Source organism: Felis catus, chromosome B1, assembly GCF_018350175.1.
Source record: "Felis catus isolate Fca126 chromosome B1, F.catus_Fca126_mat1.0, whole genome shotgun sequence".
NCBI lineage: Eukaryota > Metazoa > Chordata > Mammalia > Carnivora > Felidae > Felis > Felis catus.
This window is the reverse complement of record NC_058371.1, coordinates 141,006,618-141,016,744: the sequence shown is the minus strand read 5'-3', so window position 1 is coordinate 141,016,744 and position 10,127 is coordinate 141,006,618. Positions and strand designations below refer to the sequence as shown.

At 41.7% G+C, this 10,127-nt stretch overlaps 1 protein-coding gene across 5 annotated transcripts in view; it reads left to right on the top strand.

The window, feature by feature from the left end:
• Window positions 1–669: 669 nt before the first annotated feature.
• BMP2K (BMP2 inducible kinase) overlaps window positions 670–10,127 on the top strand; it is a 130,938-nt gene continuing 121,480 nt past the window's right edge. For 3 of the 5 annotated variants that reach the window (XM_023253013.2, XM_023253012.2, XM_023253010.2), the window contains exon 1: window positions 671–1,384. In XM_023253013.2, coding sequence (XP_023108781.2) covers window positions 1,210–1,384 — 175 coding nt within the window. In that variant the 5' untranslated portion in view covers window positions 671–1,209. Of the gene's footprint in view, window positions 1,385–10,127 lie in introns of all 5 variants that reach the window. The other 2 variants (XM_045056175.1, XM_023253014.2) reach the window with 1 other exon arrangement.

The following is a 10,127-nucleotide window of genomic DNA, read 5'->3' as shown; positions in this document are numbered from 1 at the left end:
GTCCCAGCTGTGCCACTACCCAGCTGTGTGACCTTGGGCGAGTCTGTTAAGCTCTCTTGGCCAAAGGTGATGAACGGTCTGTAAATGCACTTAATACCTGTTCCGAATATCTCACACGGCTGTTGCACAGCACACGAGATTTTAAAAAGTACTAAGCAATTTTTAAACCGCAAAAACGCTTCCCAGCACAGGCGCCTGTTAAGAGTGTGACACGGTGGCTTTAGAAGTTGGGTTACTGGAATCCGCTCTAGTTCCGTGCTGCTCCCACCTCCCACGCTCGGGGGTGGGCGAACGGAAGAAGATTCTCAGGGGAGGTCTGGAAAACTGGCTTAGAAATGCAGCGAGAAGTTCCTCAGCGGGGGTAAAGTTGTTGGCGGCATTTTTAAGTATCCAGAGCGACACACCAACTCTTAGCCGAGATCACAGACCCTGCTGTATCGCCACCGCGGGACCCCAGTTCCCGCCCCACCCCCAGCTCGAAGCTGGAGCCCCACAGGCCTGACCTGAACCCTCCTGGCCGGGACCCCCAGACCGGAGGCCCCGGACCTCGCCCAAGTTCCCAACCCCCACAATCACCTCCCCCCCTTCCCTCTCCACGTGACAAAAGCCGGAACCGTCACTTCCGGCGGCGCGGGTAGCGCGCCTGCGCGGGGCGCCCGGCCTCAGAGAGCGGTGGGCAGCGGCACCGCACCGCCAACGGCCGCGAGTGGCGAGCGGCGTAGGTCCAGCTCCCGCGGCGGCGCCGCTGGCTGCAGTCTTGAGGGTGTGCGGCCGGAGAGGTCCAGCCCACTCGGTGGAGGGGCCGGCCGCCCCGCCCCCTTCCCCACCTACCTCCCTGGCGCCCCCGTCCCGGGCTCGCGCTCCCGACGCTCAGCGAGGCTGCTTGGGAGCCCGGGGTTCTCGCGGAGGCGGCGGCATCGCCCCCGCATTCGGCCCCGCCCCCTCGCGCCCCGCCCCGTCCCCGCCCTCTCCACCGCCCTCTGCGGGAGCCCGGCAGCTGCAGCGGAGCCGCGGAGCGGGCGGCGGGGTAGGGGCAGTGCGCTGGGGGAGCGCGGGATGTGAGGCTCGGCGGGCCGCAGCGCGCACGGACGGTCGGACGGGCGAGGGGCGGCGACCCCTCGCGGACGACCGGCCGCGCGCCGGGCAGAGGACTCGCTCTCTCGCTCGCCCTTGCGCGAACCCCGCGCCCTCCAGCGCGCCGGCGGGACCATGAAGAAGTTCTCTCGAATGCCCAAGTCGGAGGGCGGTGGCGGCGGCGGCGGAGCGGCGGGTGGCGCGGCCGGCGGGGTCGGGGCCGGCTCCAGCTCCGGTAGCTCGTCCGTGGGTGTCCGGGTGTTCTCGGTCGGCCGCTACCAGGTCACCCTGGAGGAGTCGCTGGCCGAAGGTACGGGCGCCTGGGGAGGCTCGGGCAGGCAGGTGAGGGAGGGCTGGGGTGTGGCGGTGGCTTCTCCCGGTCCTCGCCCGCCTCTTTCCTCGCCCTCTTGGTTTACTCTCGTCGGTTCTGCCTCCTGTGCTATGCCAGCAGGGGCTCTTAAAAAGTAGCTCGGGCTTTTTGCTCTGAAACCGGCTTTTCTCGCTGCTGGCAGCTCTGACCAGGGTACAGTTCTCTCATTACGAGTTCAAGTCATTTTCAGCCCTCCTTGACGCGAGGAAATAAATAGAAAACGTCCTAGTGAGTGATGTGGTGTCATGATTGGACCAGTGACTCATTAGAGGGTCAGATCGTGCAGGATCGAGGCTCTGTTCTGCCAGCCGAGGCTTGGGCGGGAGTAGTGCGTTGCTCTCTATCTCCAAGTCTCCACCCGCGCCCCAGGGCACAGGACCCTGCAGCCCCTGGTGTGGAGCTGGGTTTGCTTCTGCTCAGTCTTCGGTTGAAAGACAATTTATTTCTGTGTGGTGCGTGTGTGCGTGTGTTGGAGTGATACTTTGCCCCAAATTCAGTTAGTAGGTTGCTTTGGGGGAGCAGGTAAACTTGAAGTCCATTTGTCCTTGTTTTTTAGTATCTTTATCAGGGTACTATTCATACCCTTTCAATATGTCTCTTTGATAGTACTTTAAAGGGTGGTCAGAAAGCAGGTTAACCTTCAGTTGTGAAGTTTTGCGTTCGGTCCTTCATTATCTTTACCAGGCTATGTCAGCGGTTCCAAGTCGCTTACAAGAAAGTTTACTCCATTAAAAAAATAAGGTCCTGCACTTTAGTTTTGAATTTCTTGTGTAATTGGCTTGTAGAAAATAGTTTCTCTTATTTATTGTATGCTTCATTTGATCTTTGAGTTTTTAATTGCTGGATATTACAAAATGAATACTTTAAAAAAATCGTGAGAAATTATTTGTTGATACATGGCCCTTTTACAATTCAAGGTTAAGAGAAAAGAAATTAAAGAGTAGTTATGGTTCTCTGAAAGTCAGACGTTGATGTGGTTTGGAGACCGTAGACTGAGATTCCACTTAGGGTTTTTTGAAATGCCATAAACAGTAGCACACTAGTGCAAAAGAAAAATATGAAGGCTTTGTCTATAAAATATTTAAAGAGAAAGAAATCTTGAATTATTTGGGGATGAGTGTCATTGTTTTGCAAGACATTGCCCCTAGTAATGAGCCTAGCCTAACCTTAAAGAGGTGGGAGAAGGATCCTTAGCTTCTCAAAAGAATGAATATATGGTGATTGGTTTTGATAGACAGATTTACTATGCTATAAAATTTCCTAGCTTCTTATTATACATGGATTTCAAATGTTGGCTTAGATTGAGTTGTGGGTTTTAAGAAGACATGGCTATTAACTCACATGCTGTACTTGTTTCTGTGAATTGTAGTAACTAATTGAAGTGTGGCTTGAGTAGTATTAAACTCACTTTATTTCACAAAATCCCAGATCAGTCTTTTTATTTAGTAGAAAGAAAACATTGACGTTAAATCAAACTAGACTTTGGATTTGTGGCTTCTATCACTGCTCTAAACATATCCTATCATTATCCTAAGCAAGTCATTTTCAGTAAAAAGTAATTTTGGAAAATGAAAATAAAAATGAATAATTTCAAAGGGGGAGTGCTCACTGAACCCCCCCCCCCCCACACACACAAATTCAAGGACTAATGTTATTGTTAGAGTGTTCCACTAACTTTTGCTGTAAATTTTGTCATTTTTTTCTTAGGAAAATTCATAATTGAGTGTTAGGACAAAGTAGGAGCTGAAGAATCCCTTTTGGAAGATGGGACTCCCCCACTTAACACACCAGCTGCTGGACTAAGACTTTTATTTAGTCTTCTCTGAAGGGGAGGGGAAGCTTTCTTCCCTGTTTATTTATTTTTTTTTTCTCTTCACACATACAACTGAAATTACGTATATTCAGTTTACTTTTTGATCCTGACAGTTTCTTCTTACGTAAGATCCTTAATACCCTGTCTCCTTTCCAAATAATTTAGACAATTTAGACAAGATCTTTAAGCACAAGGTCTGGTTCACATTCAAGAATGATCATTCAATAACTGACAGATAGATTTGTTGGGCTGTAAGATTAGGGCAAGTGGTTGTGGAAAGGCATTAGAGTTTGGAGTACCTTAATTGGGGAGAGGTATACTGTTGAGTGGGAAAAGGGGTAGAAATAAAGACAGAACTAAAAACACACGTGATAGGTTTTACATTTTTTTTGCTTTGGGTCCATGTTGTTTAAACAGGGCCAAGACTGTAGGTGCTGTGCTCTGAGGTGTTTTTGTCATGCTACTGCAAACATAGGCGTCTTGTTCACATTGACCTGTGCAGTGTGTGTGAGTCTTTAATAAATCTGGTATTCTTTCTCTCTGTCTCGTATTCTGTCTTATATTCCCCCTTCTTCTCTCTTTCTCTCTAAGTAATACATATTTATATATTTGATTCTTATTATTTACAGTAGGTATTTTTTGTAAAGTCACTGGGTAGTGAATTAGTGAATGCTCAACCATTGCCCTTGGGAAATACAGGCATAGATACTGCAGGCCTCTGTTCACAACATCTTTGTCAACCAGTCAATATATACCCTTGTTTTATGTGTGTTTCTGTTTAAAGACTTTATATAATATATATTGTTGACTCATTACAACTGAACTCATGGCTAACAGCACTGTAATGCATGTCTAAAATGAAGCTTATCTAAAATGCGTATTTTCTTTGTAAGGGACATCACAACCTTCTTGAATTTCGGAGCACAAGACGACACTTTGCCATTATGCTTGGGGCCATTTTAAACTATGAAATCACCAATAAAAAGCACAAAAATGAGAAAAACATGGCACTAAACAGACCTCAAAAAGTGCTCTTGTTTATAAACAAGGCAGAAATTCACGTTGACTCCACCTGGCCTTCTCAAAATTGTCACTGCTGTGCTCATCTCCACAAATGATCATGAAAATGCCATTGTATAGATTTTGGGATACAGATAAATTTTAGCAACTACATGAATTTATAAATATGGAATTCCCAAATAATGAGAATCAACTACATGTGTATGTATATGTTTATTATACATATATGTGTATATTTATATATTATATATTTAATTAAAAATAGTTAAATCGGAGGTATATTTATATGTTATAACTGAACTGTTGGAGTAGTTTCTTCTCTGAAATATACTTTATATCATACTCTCTACCTAAGTATGTGTATGTTTGAAAATGCTGACACCTTGCACCTTTTTAATTCCTGCTCAGAGTTTAGAGGACTAATATCATCATAGTGGAGCATTTGCGTGTTTTTGTTTTTTGTTTTTTGTTTTTTTCCAAAAACAGTTTAGTTTCAGGAGTACCTGCTAACCAAATGCAGCCTTTGCCTCTAGAAATGAGGTAGAGCCATATGTTAATTTTAGCTTGAAACAGTGTCAAATTGTCAGGCACATATAATTCAATTATATTGACTGTATATAATTCAATATCGTCTTTAAAGTTTTTTTTTTTTTTTTTTTTTTTTACATTTTTATTTATTTTTGGGACAGAGAGAGACAGAGCATGAACGGGGGAGGGGCAGACAGAGAGGGAGACACAGAATCGGAAACAGGCTCCAGGCTCTGAGCCATCAGCCCAGAGCCCGACGCGGGGCTCGAACTCACGGACCGCGAGATCGTGACCTGGCTGAAGTCGGACGCTTAACCGACTGTGCCACCCAGGCGCCCCCTGAGATAGGTATTTTTGATAAGTGAGCATTTGGCTGTTATTTAAAGCCCTGGGACAGGATAATGGAGGGAGAGAGTACAGAAGGAGAAGGCTCACTAAAAGACTCTGGTAGAACATTGGTCTCATACATTAGTGTTCACCAGAATCATTTGGAGGCCTTGGTAAACCACAGATTGCTGAGCCTGACCTCCAAGGTTTGATTTCATATGTCTGGGTAGGGCCCATAATTTTCATTTCTAACAACTGGCTCACTGATGCTGATGCTGCTGGTCCAGAAACCACACCTTGAGAACCACTGATTTAGAGTAAAAAAAGGAGCTGCCAGAGAGTTATGAAGAATACCAGGAGAATCTGATGCCTTGAAGAGGAGGGAGTGGACAATTTGAGAGTCATCTTGATGATGTTGTTTGGCCAGGCACTCACAGTTCTTCGTGCTTAGCTTTTTTTTTTTTTTTAAGATTTTATTTTTAAGCAATGTCTACACCCAACGCGTGGGGCTCAAAATCAGGCTATTTCCTGATAATACTCTTTGCTCCAGCTACAGTATGCTCCATTCCCTGTTGTTCTGTGACTGAATCTGGTATCTTGCCTATCACTACCTTTGCCTGTGTAATCCTCGTTGTCTAACTGCTAGTTATGATCACTGCCTTCTTCCTGAGGACATTTGTAGCTATTTATTTGCTTTTTTCCCCTCCCTCTTCACATTTAATCTTTTGTTTTGAGATACAATTATGGAAGCACGTGGAAACACTAAGGTGGTTATTGTTCCTGTCTCATTTCCCCTAGCAGATAGTAAAATTCTTGAGGCTAGAAGTACTATTAATTGCTTTTTGAATCACACAGATTGCTGTGTCATATCATGGACCTTCAAATTCTTTTCAAAGGAAATGATTTTTGGCTTTTTTTTTTTTTTTGTAATGAATCCAGATGGAGTTCTTCAATAGAATTTAAGACCTATTTACAAATTGAGAAGCACCAGTGAAGGGCTCTTTATTTCTTGTCCTATCAAAGGTCTTCTGCTTAGGTTAGGGGACCCTGAATTTTCTCCATTGGTGAAAGAAGACTTTGTTTTGTTTTGTTTTGAAACCTGCACATGCATGTTCACAGCAGCTTTATTCATCAGTCAAAAGCTAGAAACAGAAGGAGTCAACATCATAGTGGCATAAGATGTACCTTTTTTCTTTTAAATGTGAGCTTTATTTTTAAAAATTTTAATTCCAATATAGTTAACATATAGTGTTATATTAGTTTCAAGTGTACAATACAGTGATCCAACAGTTCCCTACAGGTGAAGACAAACTTGAAGACAAAGTTTAAGGCAAAGTGTCATTTCTGTTAGCTTCCTTGAAACAACAAAGAAAGAACAGTTGGATGCCCCTTGATAGTTATTTTTCACTGTTGACATATTTTTCTTTATTTAGCAAAGGTGGCTAAGTTTAAAAAAGAAAAGTATTGTTACATGCAATTATGAATTTTTTTAAAATTTTACTTATTTTTTAAAATGTTTATTATTTTTGAGAGAGAGTGAGCACGAGTGGTGGAGGGGCAGAGAGAGGGGGAGAGAGAGAATCCTAAGCAGGCTCTGAGCTGTCAGCATGGAGCCTGAGTGAGGCTTGAACTCATGAATCCGTGAGATCATGACTTGAGCCTAAGTCAGACACTTAACTGAGCCACCCAGGCACTCAATGAAATTGTTTTATATTGTGTAATTGATTTTGACAGTGAGCTTTTTGAGGGCAGGATCTTATTTATCTCTGTATCTTCAGTATTTTGTCCAACAATTTTGTTTTTGTTGTTGTTGTTGAATTAAACTCTCAAGGAAGCATTGCTTCCTTTTTTATAACATGGAGTTAATATTTGTTATGGAGATTAAAAGGTAAAGTGTGATATTAACACGATAATGTGTGACAGTACCTAACCATACATGCCAAATCTTTCAATAAATGTAGGCCAGTTTTAGGTTCAGATTTGGTTATAAGCTTTCAGTGAAATCTGCTTTTGGAATTATAGTAACTTGCTTGTAGTTTAGGTATTAAATTTATCCTGAATTGAGTATCACATTTATGTTTGTAAAAAATTTGAATTATTTTAATGAGATAATTATTTTATAGCATTTAGCCACGTACAGTTTTTAAGTTTCAATCAGTTATATAGAATAGCAGCGTATGCTTTGACAATGAAATGAAAGTGATTTGTAGCATTACTAACACATGCTTCTCTTTCAAATTATGTTATCATAGGGATAGCTCTTTGGTTACAATTTTAATTGCTATGTTTTCTCTAGAGGTGGCAGTTTTATTCAAGGGCAAGATACACTAAAGCAATTCCCAATTTTCAATTTTTTGAAACCAGTATAGTGGAAATTATATGTTATCTCCAAAAATGGTTCTAAATTGCACCGACATCAAATTTCTTTGCTTTCAGGTGTCATCAGCTGGTGGTTAATATTGACTTGCTCATGCTGAGCAGTTTGGAAAGGTTGTCTTTGATTATTTAAAAAATAATAGAAATAAATTAATGTTTGTTGGCATTTTTCCATTATGGGGTCTTCAGGAGGGGAAAAATACAAAAGGTACTTGATGTTGTTTATATTAAGGAACATAACTAGAAGGTGGAATTATTGTTTGTCCTTAGATTGATTTTGGATCTTCTTTAGTGTTCTTTACTCATCCTGTAGATTCTCTTGGTTCTCTTTCATCCTTTCTTTTCCTCCTTTTTGGGCAAAACTTGAAGTAGAACATAAACATTTATTAGAATCTATATGGTAGCTATCAAAATGATTAAAGGCTTGACTTGGAATTCTGAAATTAGGAGTCTTGAGTGGCGATTTCAAAGCTACAGAAAGGTTTCATCACAGAGTTGAGACTGTTTATTCCTTGCTTTTATCATACCTCCATCCATCTGGTGAACAATTTGTCTACCCACAAGCCTACTATTTTTAGGAAACTTGAGTTGGGAAGTTGAGTGGTTAATGACCAAGCTGTTTTAAATAGTTGGGCATTTAGTTAATTTGGAGATTCTCTTGTCTGTGTGTATCATCTTTACAAATGAGATCAGTCAGCACATTTCTGCTAACAATTTGCGTCTCTTTGAAGGAGAGTGGTTGTTAGGCTTTTTACAGATATGCTTTCTTATGGAATTTTTGGTTTATCCTAGTCTTGTAGAATTCCAGTAAAGTTTAAGGGCATAGTTTGGGATGTAGCCTTTAGAGAGGCATTTTGCAGTGAATATTAGTTTTATTTTTTAAATTTTCAAATGTCTTTACTTTTTATTTTTGTGTGAGAGAGATATACAGAGTTGAGCGGGGCAGGGGCAGAGGGAGGGAGACACAGAATCTGAAGCAGGCTCCAGGCTCTGAGCTGTCAGCACAGAGCCTAATGTGGGGGCTCCAACTCACAAACCCTGAGATCCTGACCTGAGCCGAAGTCTGACCCTTAACTGAGCCAGCCAGGTGCCTCACAGTGAATATTATTTTAAAATTTGAAACAGTTGTTGCTACTAGTTTGCCTATTTTAACATTTCATTAAATCTTTGAATTGGTGTCTTCTTGGAGGCAACTATTAAAAACAGGCAAAGCTGGGAGTTGGGCCAGCTGATATTCCCAGTTACGCCACTAATTTGCATTGTGACACTGTGACCTCTGTTTCCTCAAGAAAAAAAATGAAGTGGATGAAGATGAATCTGTAACATCTTTTTCCATTTTAGCATTCTCTGATTCTATGTAACTGATCCTTATTGCTCCTCTGATAAAAGAGGAGCATCGGAAAGGAGGGATAAAGATGAACAATTCTAAGATTGAGACCATAATGACAGGATTGTGTGTGATAATCATGCATTTGAGTTCTTTGACAAGCTTCAGTATAGATTAGTAATTTTATCCCACAGTATACCATTATTTCTTAATCATTGTGAAAAATTCTTTTCTAGGAAGTTGCCTTTTGTAATACACCTTGAGATAAGGGGACAGTCACTCAAAATCATGTGGCATTTCAGAGTACTATTTAGTTTCAGAGGATATGCCACCTTAATTGGTTCTTTTGTTGTTTTAATAGTTTGTGTTCTTCAGGTGACTCATAACCTGTGTATTTTGGAGGGCATCTGAAAGTGAAGAAATTTTCATGTTTTTCAGGTTTTTATTTGGAAAAATGTGTAAGGAAGGGTTATGACAGTGCTTGCTCTGAGTTCTTTATTGGATAGAAAGCTTACCCATGAGATGTGTGATGAGTCCGTTACTTTTTGTTTCCAGTGCTGTCAATTCTAGTTTGGGTCCTTAATCCTTCTCAGAGAATTATGTTCTCATGCAGACTGTTCTTCCCCTTGTAGGCTCTCGACTCCCAAATCAGCTCTTGTATTCCTTTCAGTTTTTCTTCCTGAAATGGACTTCTGATCATTTGCCTAACCATGTGAATACACGTGAAATACAAACTTGTTACCATGGGATTGGAGGCCGTCTGCAGTGTGACCTCAACTCCCCTCTAGTCTTAATCTCTGGCTGTAACCTAGGTGTGTGTTACTGCACATGCACTTGATATTTTCTACACTTTGCTCTTGCTTTTTCATTCCTGTTTGTTACCTTATGTTGTTACATTGCCTAGAATGCAGACACCTGGCTCCCCACTATTGAAATGTATCTTGCAGGATACATTTACATATATAGTTACTTTCTTGCAGTCTTTATTTTTCTATGAAACCCTACTCACAACCAAATGGGCGTAATTATTATGCCTTCCTTTGATGCTCTGTATAGCAACTGTTGCTTATATTGCACTTATTTTTCACAGCTTTGCTCTACTCCAAGGAAACATATAATAAAAAGTTTCCTTTACTGCAAGATTTTTAAGTTCCATTAAGATTTGGCTTGTACTCATCTTTTTTTCTCTAGCAGTGCTGTACTCATGATAGGTATTCAGTACATTTGTAAGAGATTTAGTTTTCAAATTGAAAAGCAGCCAGAAGGCCTCTAAACATACAAGACAACTGGAT